The sequence below is a fragment of the Hirundo rustica genome, chromosome 6, assembly GCF_015227805.2.
Source record: "Hirundo rustica isolate bHirRus1 chromosome 6, bHirRus1.pri.v3, whole genome shotgun sequence".
NCBI classification, from domain to species: Eukaryota; Metazoa; Chordata; class Aves; order Passeriformes; family Hirundinidae; genus Hirundo; species Hirundo rustica.
In genome coordinates, this window is record NC_053455.1 from 30,928,931 (window position 1) to 30,951,515 (window position 22,585).

The 22,585-nt window shown below is 42.4% G+C and overlaps 1 protein-coding gene across 6 annotated transcripts in view; it reads right to left on the reverse strand.

The window, feature by feature from the left end:
- SUSD6 (sushi domain containing 6) overlaps positions 1-22,585 on the reverse strand; it is a 94,939-nt gene that overhangs the window by 34,505 nt on the left and 37,849 nt on the right. For 5 of the 6 annotated variants that reach the window (XM_040068495.2, XM_040068493.2, XM_040068494.2 and 2 more), the window contains 2 exons: positions 13,507-13,693; positions 9,075-9,104 (listed from right to left, as the gene is read on the reverse strand). In XM_040068495.2, the coding sequence (XP_039924429.1) occupies positions 9,075-9,104; positions 13,507-13,627 (151 nt within the window). In that variant the 5' untranslated portion in view covers positions 13,628-13,693. The remainder of the gene's footprint in view (positions 1-9,074; positions 9,105-13,506; positions 13,694-22,585) is intronic. The other variant, XM_040068498.2, reaches the window with a different exon arrangement.

Sequence of the window (22,585 nt, forward strand, 5' to 3'; positions counted from 1 at the left end):
TGCCTGGAGATGGGCAGAGCTAAAAATACACTGAATAGGCACACACACATTGTCAGCAGCCACCACACTACTGGAAGGCCTTCCACCGTTCCTGTTTTCACACAGGTAAGTTAAATGACTCTTTTTCTCAGCACACCAAATACCCTGTACTGTGTTTACAGAGGAAAGTACTTCTGCTTCTCCCCGGTGCCCAGAGGGACAGCTTATCACCTATGGCTCAGGCCTGCCATGTCCCTGAGGAGGAGCCACAGCTGTGCAGGAGCCATGAGCCATCGGAGAAGGCCCCGCTCCCAGCAGCACCCGGAGCAAGGGAACCCAGGACACTTCAGGGCTGCTTGGCAGAGCCACTTGGTGAACAGAGAAGTCCCTGTGGGCAAACACAAAGATTAAGGCCAGTGAACAATTCAGCCTACATAGATAATAATGTCTCTTCAATACACACCTTTCCCTACATATTCAACAGTACAACACACAGCATCAGCAGTACTGCTCCAGACAAGGCTCCAGGCAACCACCAGCATTTCCTCCTGCACGCCCTCCAACTGTGCTCAGGCAAGGTAAGGGGTTTCTGTTTTGGACACTGTGGGCCAGCTAATAATTTTTGGGCCCACACGTTTGGAGAGGTTGTACAAAGTAATCCTGCCTCACTCTGGCAGGCAAGGAAAGCAATTCCCTTTGTTCTCTTCCCCAAGGACCAGTCAACCAATCTGTCTGGCCCAATCTGTCATTTCTACAGCTAAAGGAACTGGAGAGGAAATGGCAACCACATCGATTCTCCACCAGAATCCAGCATATTTAGAGCCCTTAATGCAAGTTTCCAGCACAAGTAACATTACAAAGGGAAAAGTGATCAACTGAATATTGATCAGAGGTGAGGGTAATGCAACAGAATTGCAAGAGTCAGGAGTTAAGTTTCACAAAATTTTTGTTGCTAAACAAGACCTTATAAAATTACAATCACTTCCCAAGGAATCACCCTGAAATCCTGTGCTTGGGCACAGAAAGGGTTTTTCATACCACAAGACGAGTGGAAGGCAGACAATTAATAGGATGCAGGTGCAGCCCATTTCCTTTGGTTGAAATACACAAGACAAACTAGTATAATGTAACTTCCTCCTGTAAGCATGACTACAGAATAATTCTCTAGCATACAGCTATGATCACAACACGGACCCTTTCTCTTTTCCATCCGGAAATTCTCAGGCAGTCACTCCAAATCAGTAAGAAAGAATGCTATCAGAAACAACTTCATATCTGCCAGCCCACATTTAGGCCAATAAACAACCAGCTTCCCTGCAACAACACACTTTTAACATGGCATGTACACTTTCATACACCCGTCGGGATCTGCAGGGGAAGGAGGGGGAAAAATTGACAGAAGTAACCAGAAAGCAGCTTTTCAAGTAACAGCTCTCAGAACCCGGGGGTTGTGGTAATCCCCTTTTTGAAATGCTAATGTCATTACAACCATAGCCCCACAAGACAAGCATGGGGCCTGAGTGACAGAGCCTCTGCTGTACCCTTACAGAGATGATTTAAACTGAGCCTTTTGTAACTCTCCTCCCCAAAGCTCCCTGCCCGGCATCATGCTTGACAGGAGCTGCAGCTGCCATCCGACCCTCCCGAGGAACAGGGGTGCAAAGATCAAGCCGATGAATTCACGCGTGCAGGCTGGGGGCGCAGCAGCCGTGTGCTGCAGCCTTGTGGTCTCTGAACACACATGCCAGGACAAAGATGGGCTCAGGGAAGACTTGAAACAAGACAAAGCCAAAGGTCCCCCACTGCTCTCTTGCTACTGCTAAACAACTGCACAAGAGTAAAAATCATTACAGCTGGTCATTAAACTGGGTACAGCACATACCAGTGTCAGAGAGCATGGCTCAAAGAAACGAATCAACATGAAAACGTCTATACTTCCACCGGGGAAACCAGGTCAGCCTTGGGAAGAAATTCCTCCCACGGAGAAAGCTACTCCAAAGGGACAGAACAGTCAATTTCCCCAGCAAAAGCAACTGAAACTATTTGCTGTGATGAGACAATTTGAGACCACACCAAGCACCACAAGTTTCATCTTGCCATCACATAATATTTAACAATTGACAGATGGTTACCAGAGGACTTTCTAGTTTTGTTTTCAATTCAGTTTTCATTACCTCTGATACCAGTCAGGTAAAATCAACTTCAAGTGATGATTCTGTTGTAAATACTACAGGATTCACTACAAAGGTGTTTCCTGTAGCTTACCATTTCCTACCATCACCCACTATATGAAAAAAGAGATGATCACCAAAATGCCTGAGAAGTAAATCAAGCTAAGTTTCACACCAAGTGGAATACAGGTTAACTGGAAAAGCAAACCACAGACTGAAACATTTACCATTCACAAACATTGCTGCATTTACAGCAATCCCCACTTCACCATGGCAGTGGGATGTAGCTACCCTAACCCCACAGTCAAAGCTGGTCAAAGCAGGCGATGGTCCCGCTCTGCACTGCACTGCTGTGGCCTCACCTTGAGTCCTGTGTGCGGTTTTGGGCACCACAATATAAAAAAGGTATTAGGCTATTAGAGAGTGTCCAAAGGAGGGCCATGAGGATGGTGAAGGGTCTGGAGGGGAAGCCACCTGAGGAGTGCCTGAGGTCTCTTGGTCTGTTCAGCCTGCAGGAAACTGAGGGGAGATCTCATGGTGGTCTTCAGCATCCTCAGGAGGGGAAATGGATGTGGCAGGCACCAATCTCATTACTCTCATGACCAGTGACAGGACTTGTGAAAATGACATGAAGTTGTGTCAGGTTTAGGTTGGATATCAGGAAAAAGTTTTTCAAGAGGGTGGTTGAGCACTGGAACAGGCTCCCCAGTGAAGTGGTCACAGCACCGAGCCTGACAGAGTTCAAGAAGTATTTGGACAATGCTCTCAGGCACGTGGTATGATTCTTGGGGTGTTCTGCACAGGGTCAGGAGTTGGACTTAATGCTCCTGATGAATCCCTTCCAACTCAGCATATCCTATGAGCCTATGAAATAATATGTAAGAGCCCCTCAAACCACTCCTACTTATGTGTTTTAACTCTTACCTATAGAGAAGTATCTGCATTTAATGAGCAGGCCAGCCTCTACTGCCACAGAAAGAAGAAAGGCAACAGACCACTCTGGAAAGAAAGATGTGTTTGGTTTCATTTGTGCACCGTGCATGCTGGCAAGCAGCTTTGAATCTCTGGGTTCAGTGGCAGCTTTTTAGAAATAAAACCACAAAAGCCTGGATTCTGCAGGCATCCTCCCTTGGTGCAACTAACAAAAGTCAGGAGAAAAATTTCCACCATCTGAAGCAACTAATTAAGAGAAGAGTTGAGTGAATGGAAACAGACTTAATGATAAGATGCTTTCCTGCTGCCAGAGGATGTAGAACAGACATTAATTTTCATCCTTTCAAATCCTTCCACGGCAGCCAATGCAGCCAAGCATGAAAAACTCCTGACCTGACTCAGCCAACTGGCCAGAGGTATGCAGCAAAACAGCTATGAATTTGCTCACCTTGACTGTAGTCAGAGAATTAATCTCTTCACAACACCCCTAGTTAGCAGCTTATACCAATCCCTTTTTGTTTTACTAACAGCAAGAATCAAGGATGCTAAAAGCGGCCCTACCTGTGTCTCAGATGACAAGCTGCAATGTTCCTTTTCCCCCATGCAGTCATACCACTGCCTGCCTAAGGACTCAATTCATACACAGGATCAGCTCACAACTAGAAAGATGTGGTTAAAGTGGGACCAAACATGACCAAGGCAATACTAACAGGAAAAATATACAACAAAAAAACAAACAAGCCCCAAAAATATACAACAAAAAACCAAACAAACAAGCCCCAAAAAACCCACACAAAAACCCAACAAAACAAACCAAAAAATCCAGTTCTCTGAAAAGGTGCTCCACCCCTGAGCAGTCTCCACAGCTGGAGGCATGTGCCAAGAGGCAGTCAGGGTGCTAAGAGGAGGCAGGGAGGCAGAACTTCTCACAGGAGCTAACCTCTTTCAGCACAGCCCCCACACCGCACTCCCAGTGCGTTTGCCCAGCAGAGGCATGGCTTTACGCAGGCAGACAGCCATCTGGCCACCACTGCACACACCTCCCCTCCCACACAGCACAAGTGTGCTAACAGAACCTGGCTGCCAGTCTTGTGATCTGCCTCTGTGTGCCCCACTACCACCCCAGTGACAAAAATTTATGAGAATCCTGTACCAGCAGATTGCTCAGCTCTCCCAGCACTGTACATCTCCCCTCAGCTGTTCCAAAAGCAGAGTCCAGCTTACTAAATGCCGTGGAGGAAACAGTCACCATCAAAGCACAAACTGTCAACTTGAAGATAACATTTAAATATTTGATAAGTAAATGCAAATAAAGAGATTCAAAGGGAGAAGGCTCAAAGGTCAACCCTGCTTTGGGCTAATGGCAGTACCATTTGCAGCAAGACTAGTTTGCTGAGAAAGGCAAAGAACTGGCAGACTAAAACAATAGAAGTATAAAAAAAACAAACTTGACACCTTCATGTGTTTTGCTAAGACTTGCTCTTAAAGGCATATTCATTGTGATATGCCTTGTGATCATATTCCAATTTCTCAGCTTACATATGAAAAATTAGTAATTTCCTCATTTGACACAAAAGTGACAGCTGAACTCAAACAGGCAAATGATAAAGCTTTTACCTTTTCTTAGTATCTTACAAACTAAGTCATTTACATCAAAGAAAGTGCCTACAATGATACCTGAGGGTTGTTTTCCAGGCACACTGAACTGTTACTTTTGCTAGGGAGAGCAAAACCAATGACAGAAGGGAAGTACTAGCTTTAGGACAATACAGAGCATTACAGATACTTTGCACACTTTACCTGTACAAGAGAGATGTGCTACAGCCCAAAGCATGGCTTAGCACAACTTGTACAGTATGGGTCCTTTCCAAAATGCACACCAATAGGCCCAAAACTTGAATTACTGGAAACAGGTTACACAGCAAGGGCATCCCCAGGGCTCTGAGTTTCAAAGTCAGATGCTCTGAAGTTACAAGAGGAATGGGTACAAGGAAACTGTTAGAAATCTACATTTCTCTCCTCCATGACAGAGATATATCAATAGCTGTGAGTTTTGAATGACACACCAGGAAGCACATTCCTAAAGGCCTCTGCAGCATCAGCTAAGTCTCCTGGAAGTTAAGTCTCCAGCATGCTGGTGGTCCAGAATAAATGCAGCACTACAAGTCGCTTACCCACTCTAATATAATTTCATTCCACACTTATAGTGACATACAGACCCCACCTGGAAGTCACCATCGGTAAAGAGTGTTGACAAGAATGTACGGTTAGGCAGCTTTAATAGGTTTATCTTCTCTATCAAAAGGGTTCCTCTACAGGGGTGAAGCAGCCAAACAAATGCAGGATAGGGGAAGAGCAAAGCAGCTTTTAACTATTAAAGTGAACACAAACTAAGAAAAGCAGAACTTTGAGAAAGTCAGATAGTACTCTAACCACAGCAGCAACTTCTACTTGAAATTCCTCCCTACATCACCTTTCATAGAAAAATGCTATATGGTCTTTCACAATTTCTCACCCCCCAGATCACTATCCATGATGTTAGAGCACTTAGAGACAGGCACAGCCAGTGCCCCAGTAATTGGCACCTTCACCCTGATCTGCTTCTCCCTCAGATTTCAGCACTGAAGCTTCAGTCCCTGGAGGGCACACCCACTTTGTAATCTTTAAACTCTTAAACTCTGTCAGCGTCTCACAAGTCAGTCTTGCTGCCTACAGAAAAGCTTCAAAACCCTGATGTTGTAGACACATCTTCCTGCATTAAGACACTCTTGCCTAACCCTTCCAAAATAAACACACATATTTTTGTACTAGAGTTCTCCCTCCCAAGGCCATATTATTCTCAACTATTCTAAACTACCTGCACAAATAAAACACTACCTTCTTTTAGGATCTGCACTACTTAACCACCAAGACACTAATTTACTTTATAAACCACTATGATCTTTTTCACAACTTCACCTCTGGAAACAGACACCCTCCTGTTTTGCTGCACTCCTGTCCCCCTCCTCTCCTTCCCAGAATCTTGTTCTCTACTGATTCTCACTCATGTTCAATCTCTTCAACCACTTTCCTACAAGTCCTCATTTGCCTTACAACATTGGTAAGAGCATAAAATAGTTTTATTCTCTTTCTGGACAATTTTATGAGTGTGTAAGTGAGGATATTTTATGAGTGAGGATATGTCTGACACAAAAACTTTTCCACACCATGTTGGTCTTTTTCTCAGGACACAGAAAATGTTCTTTCTAGCCTGAAATGCAGCAACAGCAGCATTTGACTTTCTAATTATGACTCTGCATGTGTCAAACCTTACCATATTTATTCCCTGACTGTAGGCTGAAAACTCAAGAAAACATCCACCAGAGGTGCTTATCTCACTCTACAGCAAGGCAACATTTTACAAGTAGGACGTATCTTTCCCTTTACTGACAAAGAAAAATATGTATCTCAAAAGCAGCAGAAAAGGTGGCTTTTTGCTCTCCAACAAGAAATATTTTCCCAGTTGAATTAAGATGACTAGCTAGACCTAAAATGCTGAGCCACAGGATTTCAAGATGCTCTTTTGTTACCCTACTGTTCAATTCTTTGGCTTCTGCTCTCACTGAAATGCTTCTTACTATGCCAGGTGGATAAACACACTTATTTTTGCATTCACAACATTGGACCTATAGAAAAGGAACACAGGAGGCATCTCCATCCAGCACCAGCCATACCAAAGTACAGAAGCAACGAAGGAGCATCCCAGTAGCCTCTTGGGATGAGGCAGTCTTCTCAGTACAAGAAATCCAGAAGTTCCCTTCCCTGCTCCAGAATAAAAGGATCACTGTATTACGCTGGGCCAAAAGCTCCTTTTATTCAACAGTTTAGCAACATGCCTACTCCAGCCCAACCCATCTAGCACACCCCATAACTCATCTATGCAGCCCCACACCTAAGGGGTTACTTCAAATCCCTTTAACATCTGGAAGCCGTCCTCCAACTCCAGTGCAACACTTTGCAGAAGCAGAGCCTCAGGAATTCCTGTTTAGAGGGGAAGATGAACACTCCCCAGAGGTTTCAGTTCATTAAAAGGAAAATGTGTATTTACATGCAGACCGGCACACCCAGATAAGCAGGTACAACCTCTTGTGACAATGCCAGAATCCTGTTCCAATTACTTTCACAAAGATACAAACATTTCTGTTCAAGGGCCTTTAGTACCGTCCTCACTCCTGACTACTGGCAGCTTGTTATCAGCAGTGTTGTAGCAGTCCTCATCTAGACACCGATTCCCAAGTCTAGCAGAGCCTTGACAGATTCAGCCACAAAAGCTGAAGACTCAATCTACAGTTTCCTGCCTTGCCCTACAACTTGTTTCTTCCTTATCACCCATGTCAGCATGCTGAGGTCATATCCAGAGCTCTACACACCCCACACCAGCTATTTCAGCAGCACAGTAACAGGCCAGACTGAAGTTTGCCCCAGTTCCACAGCAAATGTACTTCCTGCTCTGCCATCCCCACTGCAGAATCACTGTTGGCTGGCAGCATGAACAGGAAGTGGTAACTACTTGTGGTGCTTTGCTCAAACATAAGGGATGCAGAAGTAATGGCAGACATGGGTTGCACAGATGAAAAACATTCCATATATTATAAAAAAATAGTTCCTTGACTGCACTGGGAACCAGTGTAGGATTCAAAAGGGACAGAAGCAGGAAAGGAATTGGGGCAAACTGATAAACAAGCAAATTTTCTTCTATCCCACTGTCAAGACTTTTCCTGTAGTACTAAGAAAAAACCCAAACTCTTCCCCCAAATGATTGACTCTAGCAAACAAAAAGGCAAGGACTGAGTGAAAATAGGAAGAGACAAAGAAATGTGTATCTCTAGCCTAGTGGGCAGCAGTCCTCAAGGAACACCAGGATGAGTCAGAATCTGGACTGTAGTTCACTAGTTTCTCCTGAAGAACAAATGACTCTTAGCACCCCTCCTGCTTCCCCTTACAATGAAACTCCTACCAGTTTCCATCTTTTGCATTCGAACCCAAGAAGCTACAATGAATTGGACCAGAAAACTCGTGAGGTTTTTCCTAAAAATCTGATTTTCCTGCTAGCTACCGAAGCCAAGAATTGAAAGCCCCTTAATACTGTGTGTGTGATATCACTCTTCTTGCCAGGAGGAATATTCAGGCATTAAATAAAAACAGAGGATTCAGATGATCCCATCGGGACTTCTCTTAACCCCCACTTTCTGAAGACCAAAATTTGGTAGGTGGTAAAATTGCCCTCCCACATCTTTAAATTCTTCTTCATTAATCCATTCCTCTCAGATTTTGTTCCTGTGGGGTTTTTTTGTTTGCGTTTTTCTCAGAGCAGGGGGTCAGTTCAGACTAAACAAACCATGTTTCAGAGTTTAACAAAAATGTACAGAAAATTTTATTTTATATATTTAGAAGAGATAAGGAAACCAAATATGCTTCCCAACTCCTTCCAAAGTTGTATGCATCCATAACATGGCCACTGGAAAGACTTTAGACTTTTTCTGAGCACATGAAATGAAAAGCAGGAGTATCCAATGGAATATATCAAGAATCATGCTGAGACATTCACTTTTCGTTTAAAGGAACTCCAAGATGTTTTCACCTCAGCCTCCCTATCCTCTCAATACTCTGTCAGCCTCTCAAAACTCTCACAAGCAGCAAGTCTCTGCATTTAATGAAATATTCTGATTTGTTGTTTTCTTGAGTCATTTGAAGTTAAATTCTGTAGAAGGCACAAGGATCCATTCCAAGCACAGTGAAAGATGTGAAGCTGATCTGCCCTCTCTCAACTGAGGGCAGCTGTCATTCCCTAATCCAAGGGTCAAAAATTAAGATGGGGCATAGAGATGAATCTCAAGCCTATCCAACACAACAAAAAGTATAATGGGAATCCTAGCTCAGAGACACTTATATTAACCAGCAAAATGTCACACTCATTTCTCATAGCACAGCAGTGAACATAAGTTTACTCACATGCAGGTCCTTTGGATTTGCTTAGCCAACCTAGGACAAACAGAAGGAAAATTCGGGATTATTATTATGCTATCATGTTTTAAGCCAGCAGATAGCTAAACATCACAAAACTTTTATTCGTTCTTCACCCACTAGAACTCGTTAAAATTAAACAAGTTTTGTGGCTTCCTGAGATCCTTGTTACTCCCTTCAAGGCATTTACTTAAGTTACACTGCCTGGATCAGTGTGTGTAGTAGTGTGAATATTATTATCATGCGAATAATCTAATTCTGAGCCTATCTGCATCTGCTTCCTAGTCACCTTTGCAGCCTGGCCATTATTCTGCAGCTCTTCACCATGCTCTTCCATACCACTCTGCTCTAATTAAGTTCTACAAAGGGACTGCAAAGAGGAATTGCTCCTAAAAATGCTCCCCCTTCTCTCCATGAAGAGGGCCATACTGCTTTTGGCTAACACTGTAATTTCTCCAAACCTACACTTACATGAAGCATATGCGTTAGAATCCACATCATCTGTTCAAGCATGACACTTTCCACATTTCTGTCTGGCCTTCCAGTGCTATAGTATCCTTGTTTTCATGGCCATTGAATTCATCCCTAGCTGTATAAACCCCCTCCTTTCAGCTGCATAATCAGAGACAAAGGAGACCTCTGCTTCGCAGAGATTCCCAAAGAATAGGAGCAAGTCTGAATCTGCTCAATGAGTGGAGTGCGCTCTAACAAGCTGCTCTGTGCAATGCAAACAAATACCAGTGGTATCCAGGAGCTTCTGTGCAGAATAACCTTGGCACTGAAAAGACCTTAGAACGGCAAGCAGCAGATTGGCTGCATCTGCGTCAGCAACAACACACAGGAATGGACTTGTTTGAGTTTATTCAAGTTCAATTTATCACTTTAATGGCAATCCTAAAAATTAAAGAGCTAACTTTTATAGCATTTTGCATGTGCAGTCAACAAAAATCAGACTGTGTCTAAATCTAAATAGACTTAGATTCACCGAGCCACCATTACTATTAATTTTTAAAGGTTAATATTTAAACTCTCTCCTTTATGGGTATTGATGTTTGCTTAATTCAGGATGTTTAATACTTTTACCAACACATTTACTTGCATTTCCCAGGATCAGGTGATGCTGTTACCAATAATGAAAGGCCCAACTTGTTTTGATAGGTTTCTGACAGAGCCAGTCATGAATCCAAGAGAGATTACACATTTGGAACATAAATCATAGGAAGCTTTCAGAGTATTTTACAGACTACATGTTAAAATTTAATGAACAACTTAATCTGATCCACTGTCATTCTTCCAAAAATAGCTTGGCCAGGCAGGAGGACCATTGCGAATGAGAAATAAATACAAGGCCTTAAGGGACAGAGCTGGGAGGGAGAGGGGGAAAAATTACAAAAGTAAAAGCAACAAAGAAAAGATGGAGAAGCATTATCTGTGGAAATGCAGATAAAAAGGTTGTCATTGCTCCCAATGCTTCAAAAATTCCCCACCTCTATCTACTAAGCATCCTGGCTCTTAGCTACATTCCAGTTGAGCCCTCAAGGAAACAGAAAAGACAGATGAAGAACTAGGCCTCAGTATTACTGAGGAGCTTTCCAAGTCTCCTTGCCTGCTCATTCCTTCGTTATTTCCCGCAACTAACCTTGGAGAACTTGCCAGACGAGGAAAAATGCTACAACAGTGATAAAGCTCAAAAAATATTCCTGAGCAGCACTCAAGTTTCCATAAATCCTCCTCTTCTGACACAGCTTCACTGCTTGCCCATTACCAGACACTGCATTTGTTTTGTGTTAAAATATGTGCAGTGGTTAGGGAAGTTTCCCTAAATTCTGCAGTATGCTTAGTGACTAAGCAACTTAGATTAATCTCAAGGCACTCGAGGATATTTGGATAGATTGCTTGAGAAAAAGCACTGAGGATTTTTCTTAAAAATCCATGCATAAATAAAATCGATTTATTACCAGAGGACAGAGCAGATGCTTGCTGACAGAAAATGAGTCTGCTCTCTGCATTAACCACATGGCAAAGAGAACATCTTCCTGCCCAGATCATGAATATATCTCTAAGCTTCCTGGAACTTAAGCAATAGAATTTCTAAGCAGCAAAATGATTGCAATACAATATACCTCATATGGTTTTATACATATGAATCAAAAGCTCTGCCTTCTCTCTCAGGGCTGAGCCAGGCATTGTCTCCATGCTCGTCTTTTTATGAGAACATTCTTCAGCTTTTGTAACAATTTTGAGCTAGTCACACTGGCTCCACATTCAAGATAAGCATTACCACCACGAGATTTAATAAAGCCTCTTGCTTCATGTTAACATCGTTTTGCTCTGCTTGCTCTGAATGACTTTGCTATGCAAAGTAATAAAGTGAGGATGGTGAGGCGGTTGGGGGACAAAGATGAGGGAAAGATGATTTTCCAAGTGCCTCGCCAGTACTCTTTGTTTCGCCATCTGGCTCTCTGCTCCTCAGCTGACTTGCTCATTAGTGTTGCTCATGGCTGGCACGCTGCTGTAGGTGCAGCTCCCTGGGCCCATGACTGAGCACCCCCACCCCTCCCAGCAATTGGCTTTTGGGTTGCTACACCCCAGTCTCAGAAAAACCGTACATGGAAGCGCTCCTCAGCAAGCCCTTCCCCAGGACTTCTTCCCCCGCATGTCTTGTCCTCTGCTGATCCTGGCTCCCCTCTGCTTTTTCACTTCCCCTGCAGGAAATGGTTCCTGCCTAGCCACTATAATCCTGTTTAGCTGATGATCTGCCTTGATCAGTTCACCACTGGTTACAGATCCTGAAGCAAAAGGAACACAGAAAGGGAAACACAATGCAGAATCACTCTCCGGTCTTCTGGCATGCCTAACTAGTGCTTTTGTAATGAGATTGAATGTCTCAAAAATGATATTAAAAAGGATTGCCAGTATTGTGGCAGCCTTTCCCCATCCAGCAGCCCGTGCAGCACAAGGCATTTGCATACTGACTGCAGTCTCATTTGAAGGTGCTGCACTGCTGAGTTTCAGATGGCAATGGTGCCCCAGGCTGGGAGGCTTATCTGACAGGTCTATCTGAAATGAGGCAGTGACACTATCACCAACAACAGCAAGGCTGGAAAAAAAAACACGGATAGCCCAGATCCAAAAAGATCTTGTCCCTTTCCCACCGTCACTAACTATTTATGACAATTTGTCATGCTCTCAAGGGTGTCTTTGCCACCCCCTCATTACCTACAAGGCCAAAATCAGGTCAGGAAGACATATAAGCCTGAGATATCTGATTTCAGCAGTCTCTTTCTTCCAGCTCGAAGAGCCAGGAATAGTAAAAGGAAATCAACTCCTCCTCCAGAAGTTTTCAGCAACAACAGACTTTTTCACACAGGATCACCTCAACTTTGAGTGCATCTGGCAGCTAATGTTTATTCTGCTCTCCCACACTGATGCTGAGGAATGCTAGTCACATGACATTCTCAGGTACCATGATATGTCAAATAAACAGGACTTTTTAGAGTTATGTCAAGAACTGAGGATTTCTTTACTGAGGCAAGCTAATGCTCTACGTTACAACAGCTGCTCAAGTTAAATCTGTCTTTTTGGGATTAACTCCTTCAAAGTTCTTGCAAGAGCAAACAAAGTTCCTCTTTCTATCTCCTGCCTCCTATGATCAGACATCTCTCTACAGACAAAAACTAGATCATGGCTAGTCTGAGAAAAAAAGACATTTCCGGGTATACTGGGTAATCAAGAACTACTTCACATCACGTACTACCTTCTGAGTATCCTGCACATTTCCTTCTTCCACTCTTTTCTAAAAGGGAGATCTCCCATCTCTGATGACATTTTTCAGCCCATTCCACTGCTATTTACACTATTCACAACATTCATCCATCCGAGAAACATTGAGAGATGAGGGGAGAGGGAAAACTTAAGCTGAAAAGAAGATCCAATAGAGGGGTGCAGGTAGCAGGTGTTAAGGTGTTAGAAGATAGCATACAAGGAAACACTGAACAGATTCAACAGCTGTGCAAAAGAGCTGGACACAATCTCTGCTTCCACCCCTTCACATGAGCAGTTGCTACAGGGCACACAGATAGCACTGTCTACATGAGAATCCTACTCAACAGAAACATGCTCTCGAGATGCCCCAAGTGTCCCCAGCTGCAGTGAAGAGATAAGAATTGATGGGGAAAAAAAATCCTTGTGAATAAAAACTACAGGATGAAGGACAAGCACTTATTTACTAATACACAAGACTCATTCAGTTCAGACACTTCATTCTCTACTCAACATGTAGTGATGGAATTTTTCCTGTGAGTACTGGAAGATGTGTACCAATACATCAACCATCACCAGTTTTCACCTAAAAATATACAGCCACTTCGAAACTTATAAACCTCCCCCTCCCTGCAGCATATATAAAGGTTTCACTTACCTGTGGACTGTGCTTCCAAGATAAAGGAACCAAAGATAACTAGCAGACGAAATAACCCATGGCCAGTCAAGGCAAGAGATGATCCTGTGTTGCTCTTTGATGCTACCATTCCATGGCACATCTTTTACCCACCAAAGTTTCTTTTGAAAAATTTCTGAAAGATCTGGTTGATCAGGAGCACCTTGGTCTAAAAAAAAAAAAAAAAACAAACAAAGCAAGAAAAAGTGTTGAGCCAAACACCTACAACATCTGGAGAGGGAGGAGGGAAAGTTAGAAACAAAGAAACCTTTTACATGTTCTAGCACTTAGGAATCTTACTAAGTATTCACAGTTCTCAAGGTAACAGGAGCAGAAAAAGCAACCTTCTACCCAGGCAAAACTAAAAGAAGCTGTATTAGAGAGAGACCATAACTTTTTACTCACTGTCTGATGTTTCAAATGTGAAGACTGCCTAGCTTACAATTAATTTTAGCTTTTCCTTTCAAGACAGCCCCAGAGGACATAGCATCTGCAGGATTTGTTTCAAAAATTCTTCAAGAGAGCCAGTCTTCCTACACCCCCACCACTTTTCAGAAGGTCTCAGACACAGCAGACTGTACTAGACAGCTAGGACAAATCACTCAAATGCTTCTTCAGCCACCTGGAGAGGCACAGCAATCCTGACAGCCAGCCAGCAGGCAAACACACGCTCACAAGGAGGAATGTAAAACAACTTGCAAACCTCAGGTATAATGATCTGACAGGACAGAGCACAGCAATTAAAACTGCAGGATGTGACACTGCTCATACCTGAGGACTGAGGGATTCACCCACAGCCTATGAGGCACTCTCACAGCAAAAACAGCCTTGCACACAAACACACAAAGCACAGCTGGGAAACAGAGAAAGCACAGAGCTGAACCCTTACTTTTAATGAAGACCCCGCAGAACACATATTTCACCAACCTACTACAGTTTTAACCTGCAAGGCCTCCAATGGTAAACACACCAACGAAGAAACAACCAACAAAAAAACACCCTGGAAAAACAAATCAACCAACAAAATAAAAACAACCAAATAAAAATCCCACATGGAAACACATTTCAACACTTGTATCCTGATATTCATTACACATCTGAAGCTCTCAGGTGAAAACAAATTTGCCTAAATTATTGGCTTTTTACACCTGACAACAGGAACACTTTTAATTCTGAGGAACACCCCATTCAGCCACAGCTTCTTCAGTTAAATGAATATGCAGACTGAAGGGGGATTAGGTTTTTTATTTGGCCAAGTTTCCCAAGGAAATTCAAAACTTCTGGATAATCTCAAAGAGATCTGAGAAGTGCAGAGGCAGGTATTGTACTCTTTTGTACCTTGTGAGGACAAAGAGGACACGTGGGTTAGCAATCCTACTACTGGGGAAGGCAGAACCTTCAGATCCTTAAGTACTTCCGAGATTAGAGCAATACACCAGCACTGACTAGGAAAACACACGACTCAAGCAGCCTCAACTCACATTTCCAATCACTCAGGCAAAACAGTAGATGCATTATGGGAGGGAATATGTAGATTTGTCAATAAACCTGGTATCCATTCTAGGGAAAAGAGGGTTTTTCCTTAGTTTCATGTCACTACTATATATATATATATAGTGTATATATATATATATATACTTCACAAAGGGGCTATCTTTAAAATTTGGATCTTTCTTTTTAGTCTCTCTCAAAGAAAAATTCTTTGTCTGCATAGACCCTGGCTTGAAATGTTATTTCAAGGTGACGTTTGAAGTGTCATGTGTATTGGAGCTGCTGCTACAATAAACTCTGTGCCTATCCCTTTTGATTCTTGCTTCATTTGGAGGGGGAGGGAGAGGACTGAATCTGTCCCGCTATGCCTGCAGCACAGCCTATAGATTTCTCATGTATTCCATGGGTAAGGAGCCAATGCTTTGTTCAGCAAACTTCCACCATGCAAAACTGAATACGGATACTTCCACTTTCCCGCTAGAATACCTTCAGCAACAATTACAACATGGAATGAAAAAAATAATCCATGTGAAGAAAGCCAAGCCAATTAATCTGTATATCTGCCCTGTCCTCTCAGGTCCCACCTCCCGTGTGGCATCTAAGTTCACATTCCATCAGAAGAGGCCAGCCTATACTCCAGACCAACAGAGAGCTGCTCTTCACCAAGAGTCACTGCTCTACACAGAATTATAGCTCTGGAAAAGCAATGCACCATCTTCAACAAACACCCTTCTGATTAGACCAAGAAAGCCCTGTCCTCCCTATTCCAATTTAATGAAGCCTCATTAGTATAAGAACCTCTGAAAGTATTGCCAAGGTATCCTTTAAAGGTGGCCCTCCCTGCTCTTGGAACAATGCATGTCAGGCGACATAGCAGCAGCCAGAAGAGGCAGGAAGAGGGCATGCAATTATCACAAAATTTTCTGAGCCACCTGAGGTGTGCTACCTTTCCCCAGAGGCATTTTCCTCCCCCAAAGACTGCACCTAGAAGTCAGCAGTCCAGTTCTGGTCTCTGAATGGCAAACAAGTTAAAGAAACCTAAAAGAAGAGATTCTTCAGGAGGAATCAATAATTGCTTCTTCTTGATTCACTAACAGATTGCTCCAAAGCACAGCACTGTTTTTCTCCTTTCTTTTAAAACTGGACATGGTTTCCACATGTCTTATTAGATACCAAGTCACTTGAATCCCAGGTTACCAGGTATCCTGTTTATCACAGACCTGGGGCTGCCACTCCAGGAATGCTGTAAACTGATGCTGCTATGCCTACAGGAACACCCCACTTAGCTGATTTAGTTCGGTGTGGATTTGAAAGACACACAAAGGTAGCCTGCCCATTCAGTGGGTGACAGCACAGGATTGTTAGGAGACACGGGTTACAGGTACCGCGTGTGAGGATCCTCCCTTTGGGCTTCAACCAAGTTACAAAACTTGTTCCCAGCCTTGACTGTTCCCTGGCAAAATCAGAAGAGAGAGATACTAACAAGATAAGAAACTCCCTTTTTCCCAGAGGAGAGCTGATTTGGAGGCTATTTAGACAGACATTCAGCTCTCTGAAAACTGACTGTTGTTTTAGCACAGTCCTTATACTTACAGCTCAGGGGGAAGCAGCTTTCATAATAACTCCTCAGGTCTCCACTGCCTGAAGTTAGCTGGAGTGCAGCATAGATCACACATATTTGTCAGAGATATACTACCGGGGCATAGCTTAACAATTCAGGGGTTTGGGAGAATCAAAGTGTACACAAAGCACTAAGGAATGGGCTGGTTTCTTTAATGGATACTAAGAACAATAAGGCAGAAGCTGACAGTAGCACACGTGTGAAGCGCAAGGACATTTCAGACCCATTTCACAGGCCACAGTCCAGGCAGAAGGGTTATGTAAGGATTAAGTTTAAACAAAGATGTTCTCAAAGATAATATTTAGTACAGCCAGCAGTGCCCATAAATACAGTAAGGAGTGGAGGTGATTTTTCTCTGTTAAAAGTTAAAAGTCAATAAAGGTGGAGGGTTTTTTGCTTTCTTTATAATGTGAATCTTGAAAAACACCTACTAAATATGGATAAGACAATAAACCTTCCTCTATAGCCACAAAGTCAATACCCTCTTAGGGGATGCTATGAACAAATGAACCCATTGCTCCCAGCTTACAGACATCTCCAGCTCTTTCTTCAAGTCTTAGCATCAAGCAAGCTTCCCAGGGAAGCTTCAGCAGGAGTTGCCCGTGTCGCATGGCCAGCCCTGCTTGCACAGGGAGCAGCAGTTTGCTTCTACATAAAGTACTCAGGCAGACATCAGCTTCCACTGAAACCATGCAGGCCAGACTTCCTGCTTGCTCTTACACCACCAGCAGCCCTTTTCAAAGATGACCCATTTATATATGGCAGGAGCTCTCTTTAAGATAAGCTCTTTGGGGCTTTTGCCATTTATCTTCCAGACCTTCAGAAGCTGCCAACTCATATCCCTTGATCCAAGATCCCTTTATAAGCATATGTAAATTTGCACAGGATTGTGACTTAATTTTCTTATTTTTCTTATTTTGTTACAGAAGGACTCCTAGGTCCACATGGAAAAGCATTCTTTGGAAGGCCATATGCTCAGGACATGCTCTAGACAACCAGAGACTGGAGAGTCTGAAGTTCTCTAGCTATTCAAAATGCCTGGCACAGTTACATCCTGTGTCACTGTTGTTGGAAAACAGGTCTTCAACCTGAATTCTTCAAAGTTTATTTAGGGAAGTGTTCAGAGGGTTTGGAATGCTACTGGCTTGCTTTTAAATACCATACTTGAAACTTAGCAAAGAAAATTAGCTATCCTCATGCACATAAGAAATCTCTATTTTATCCACATGATTTCCCCCTCACAGAATAATACTCAGACATTGTTTGCTAACTCTTGAATGCACACAGCAAAAATCTTAGCAGTGGCATGAGTGATGGGTGTGCACAGCACAGCTTTTGAAAAGCTAAGCACAAACATTGTTCTTGCCTCACGGTCACGCTGCAAGTGGAATCTAATGTAAGCAGTGTGGTTCAGAGGATTTAACCTTCACCCTTAGTTGCTAGTTTTGTTGTATCCTTATTTTGCCTGCTTTCAAAGATCAGTTAAGCTTTAAAGCAAAAAAGCCATCCCCTTGGCTGCTAAATAAAAAAAAAACAGAAAAACCAAGTCCAAGTGACAGTAGAGGAAATAAACAAATCCTTAATTCCATTTATTTTCTGTGGTTAAACCAGTTTAGTTGAAAGCTTTTAAAAACAGAATTGTATTTTTAACATTTAGGGATAGCATCACAATTCAACTACACTGTTAAGTGTAAGTTAGGAACAAAGGAAAAAAACAAAGCCTGTGAAGTTACCTGCAGGCAGTTCAGAAAAATCTTAATCATCTGACTTTTCAGCACAGCCAACTCTCAATTATTCAGGATAATGGGAAAAGGTGGAAGAGGAAAAGAGGAAATATGAAAAGCCAAGCAATGTGTAACACTCCTCCTGCCCAGTAACCAGATGATGTGCTTGGTAGCTTCATTTTACACCTTCATATTTGAATTATAAAATGGCAGGTTTCTGCATCTCACAGTCACAGCAAAAAGCAGATGAGCAAATTGCATATATTCCCTGCTACAAAGAAGAATCACTAGGAAAGACCAAGCTGCTTATTCTGGACATTGGAATCAGCACACACCCTACTGCAAACAACCCCATTGCTGAAGTGGAATCCAAATAGTTGGATTTCCTTCCTCATTCCCCAGCTGTGTCAAGGGTTTGGCCTATGACCTTCAAATCTAGCTGTTTCTTTTATATAATTGTTTTGATTTAACTTTTACCTGCTCTTTCCCATGAAGGCTTCTAGAGCATTTCTTTTAAATTTTAAAATGCTAAATTAAAAAAAAATCCCAACACACTCAACCAACAATTGGTGATGCACAACTTCCATTTTCAAGTGGGAGCATTAGAGTTTGCATAGAAAGAAGCCAGATGGACAGGTTAAACTCTGAAATTCCATTTTAATCTCTGATAAATGGCATGTATCTAACTCCACAGACTCACTAAGGCATACCCAAGCTTTAAGCCAGAGAACTGGATTTTTCACTACTGGATAACTAGTACCTTACAATTGGTTAAGTCACACCAATATTCCTACCTCAAGTGAATAAAGCTGCAAGATTCACCAGTTTGCACAGCTTACCCCCCAGCTTCCTCCTCTCTAACCTTCCTATCACAGTGAAGTCCTTTTGGCAACTAGATCATGCTTTTGCACCCCTCCCTTGTTTGCCTCCTTATCTTACTTGATGCTCCTCTAACCACCCTGAGGTTAGCTGAGTATGTTTTTCTGTGGGCTGATTGCAGGGAGCACTTCCTCCAGCTTTTCCCCTTCCATGCTGGGTGCAAGCCTTTGTGAGCTTCTTCCCCACTGCAGCCCAGAGAAATGGACAGCAGGTTAAAGGACACTCCTGAGGGGACCAAACCAGCTTCAACTCCAACATTCCTTTTAAAGGTAAGTAACACGGAAGGAACAGACCTTCCAAGGTGTACAAAGAAGAGATGCAAGGTAGCCAAGGGGAAAAGGGGTGGTACTCAGTACCTTTCACTGTCCATTGCATGATGGAAACACAAGTCAGTGTGGGTTAACAACTGTCAAGCAGGGCTCAATTTTCATTCTTGCAAATAGCACTCATACTTTCAGAAACAGAATCAGAGACAAACCATTAGGAATAGTCTCAGCATTTTGATGATCCTTCCCCATTTTCACATACTGTGGTTGTCATGCCAGGTCTGACACATGCACAGAAGATTTGTATTGTATTTCTTTAAAAAAAAAAAAAAAAATCCAATTTTCCTTGCTTTGGTAAACCCAAGAGAAAGCCCCAAATACCATTAGCTTCCCAGATTTTAAGATGTTTTCTTTAAAGTCAGAATTGCACTGGAAACTTTTTCTGTTTTACTTAGGAAGAGGAAGATAACAATCCAGTTGTCCTTCCAAATAAGGAAGAAGTTAGTTATGGGCAGGCTGTGAACTTCCAGGAACTAGTAACAAAAAGAGAGCTGCGGAGAAGCAGTGGGAAGAGTTAGGTTAATGCACACAACTCCAGTGCACTGCAGTTTTCTGCACTATTACAAAAATGCTTATAGCAGTGGGATCCTGTCAACAGGGAATGAAAAGAAAACAGTTATTTATTTTTTAAAAGTGCTGGATCTGCTTTAAAGGATCTTTTTGTTTTTTTGAACATACTGTCATCTATACAATCTATGGGAAGAACAAGAGACTGGGGCATTGCAGAAAACACATCTCTCACAATCTTTCTCCGTTTTGCTTTTGGGTGCTTTTTTGTTGATTGTGGGCTTTTTGAAAATGCCTTTATTTGGAAAAGTATTCCCTTTAGAAACTATTGTTTCAGCATTTTTCCCCTGCCGCACTGCATCAGAAAAGCTAGGTTTCATACTTTCGGCTTTAATCAGTACAACGGCACTTCTACCATATGCACAAAATGTTCCAGAATGCCTTCCAAAAATAATAAGTCCTAAAAAAGAAACTCACAGTAAACTGGAATGGCTTCAGGGAAGGAGAATAAAGAAAAGCCATGCAAAGGCAGAACTTTTTGTAACCACATCCAAGCTTGAAATGTTACTTTCAGTAACAGGGTTGACAAAGAAGCACTGGATTGGTAAAGTCACTCGTGTATATCCAGGATGCTATTCTCATTTATGCAGCTGTGTTAATCTGTTTCAGAGAATGGACCAAAAACCCCATGTACAGATTTTATAATCCCTCACTACTAGAACATGCTTCTCCCTATCCTTACCATTTCTTGTGCTTTCACTTCAACTAATGTGGCTAAAAGCATCGGTCTGCTATACATGCAGCTGCAATACACAGCCACTTGAGAGGACATCCATTTGGAAGTCTTTTTCCTCTCAAAGCCCTCTAAATATAAACTTCAGTGAAGCAGTCTTACATTTAAGTAGGGAACTATACTAGGAGATGAAGGAACTCTTATATTTATTCCTAAAATCACAGCTGTGAGACACAACTCCAGTTTAAAATTATTACATTTCCCAGATATAAAAATATGTACTATATAGAAGTATCCCCCATTTTCAAGGAATGACAACAAATACTGTACAGTGCTTGTCATTTGTATCCCACCTTATAAAGAACATTCTCAGCAAGAGATGTGTTGTTTTATCAGAACATTCCAGGCTAAAAAAATCCTTGATGTTTGAATGTCTGTCAGCACATAGATCTTTTCAGAGATATACACACACACACAAAAACTCTGAAAAATAAGACTGTTCTTTAAGTCCTCTGAAAGCTTAATCTTCCAACAAGATAGATCATTGACCAAACCAAGAAAGTTTTAAATTCTGGTTTTGGCCTTAAGACTGTATTTGGGATTCTAACACAGAAGAGAATGACTTCAATAGATCTCAGTTAGGCCTTCAAAAGGTCTCAGCACTATGGGTCGGTTTTGCAACCATTAGGTCACTATTTCCCTCTACTTTTGTTTTTTAGCAGCTGCAAAGTTGCTAGATGTTTCTTAGGGCTTTTCCTCCATGGGGTGCACTGTGCACAGATGCATGGGTATTGCCACAAACCCCTCACTATGGCAGACATCGATCACAGCAGCACTGGGCACGTTTATTCCACAGAGCCGTATCACTCTTGCCAGTGTACAATGAAGAAAGAAAAAAATTTGCATCCCCATTCAAGCCCCTTGCAACTAAGACCGCAGGACAATTAGCACACTGCCTGCACACAGACCCGCTCCTGTGGAGCCGCGGTCCCCGGTGTCCCTCAGTGGAGAACCCTCACCGGCAGCAGGCACACCAGCCTCCACCCCAACACTCAACCTGAAGATTTCAGACTTCAGGTAAGTTGACATAAACTAATTTCTAAAGTCAATAGGACCAAGAGAAGAGAGGGTGGGCAACAGGAGCCCAAACAGCTTGATTTCTTTTAAATCACTCTCACAATTACCAGAATTACTCACAGAGAAGACACGTTGCTACGCAGAAGACCCTCATAGCCTCTTTTCCTCTAACTAGTTTCCCCTCAACAGGCTATGCTTAATTTCATTTTCTTATAAGTGATCAGTTGCAATTGCATTCTGATTTAAGCATCACAAGCTAGAAGAATCAAGTCAGAGAGACATTCCAAGGATAGTGGCTTATCACATGCCACAAGGGGACATACACACACCCTAAGGCCAAGTGCTCCAAGCAGAATCCTCAGGATAGTTCCCTTACCAGCAGAGTAGCAAACCATCACCTGAGATCTACAACTGTCATCCAAAGATTGCGTTAAAGACTTTGATTTTGTGTTAAAGATTTCCACCATTAAATTGGGGTGGGAGAGAAGTATGCCAGAAAAAGGTATAGAGAAGTAAGAGTTTTCAGAAAAAAACTTTTCATAAATAAAACCTGTTTGTTGTATCTCAATAGGTCAGTTTAAAGCTTCAACTTCTTCCTCACCTGACTCAGTGACATTTAGACTTTACAAAGCATAGCTAGTAGAAGAAAAAAAAATAAAAATAAATCACTGTTAGCTGGAACTAGGGTAGCCCAGAGGTGGGA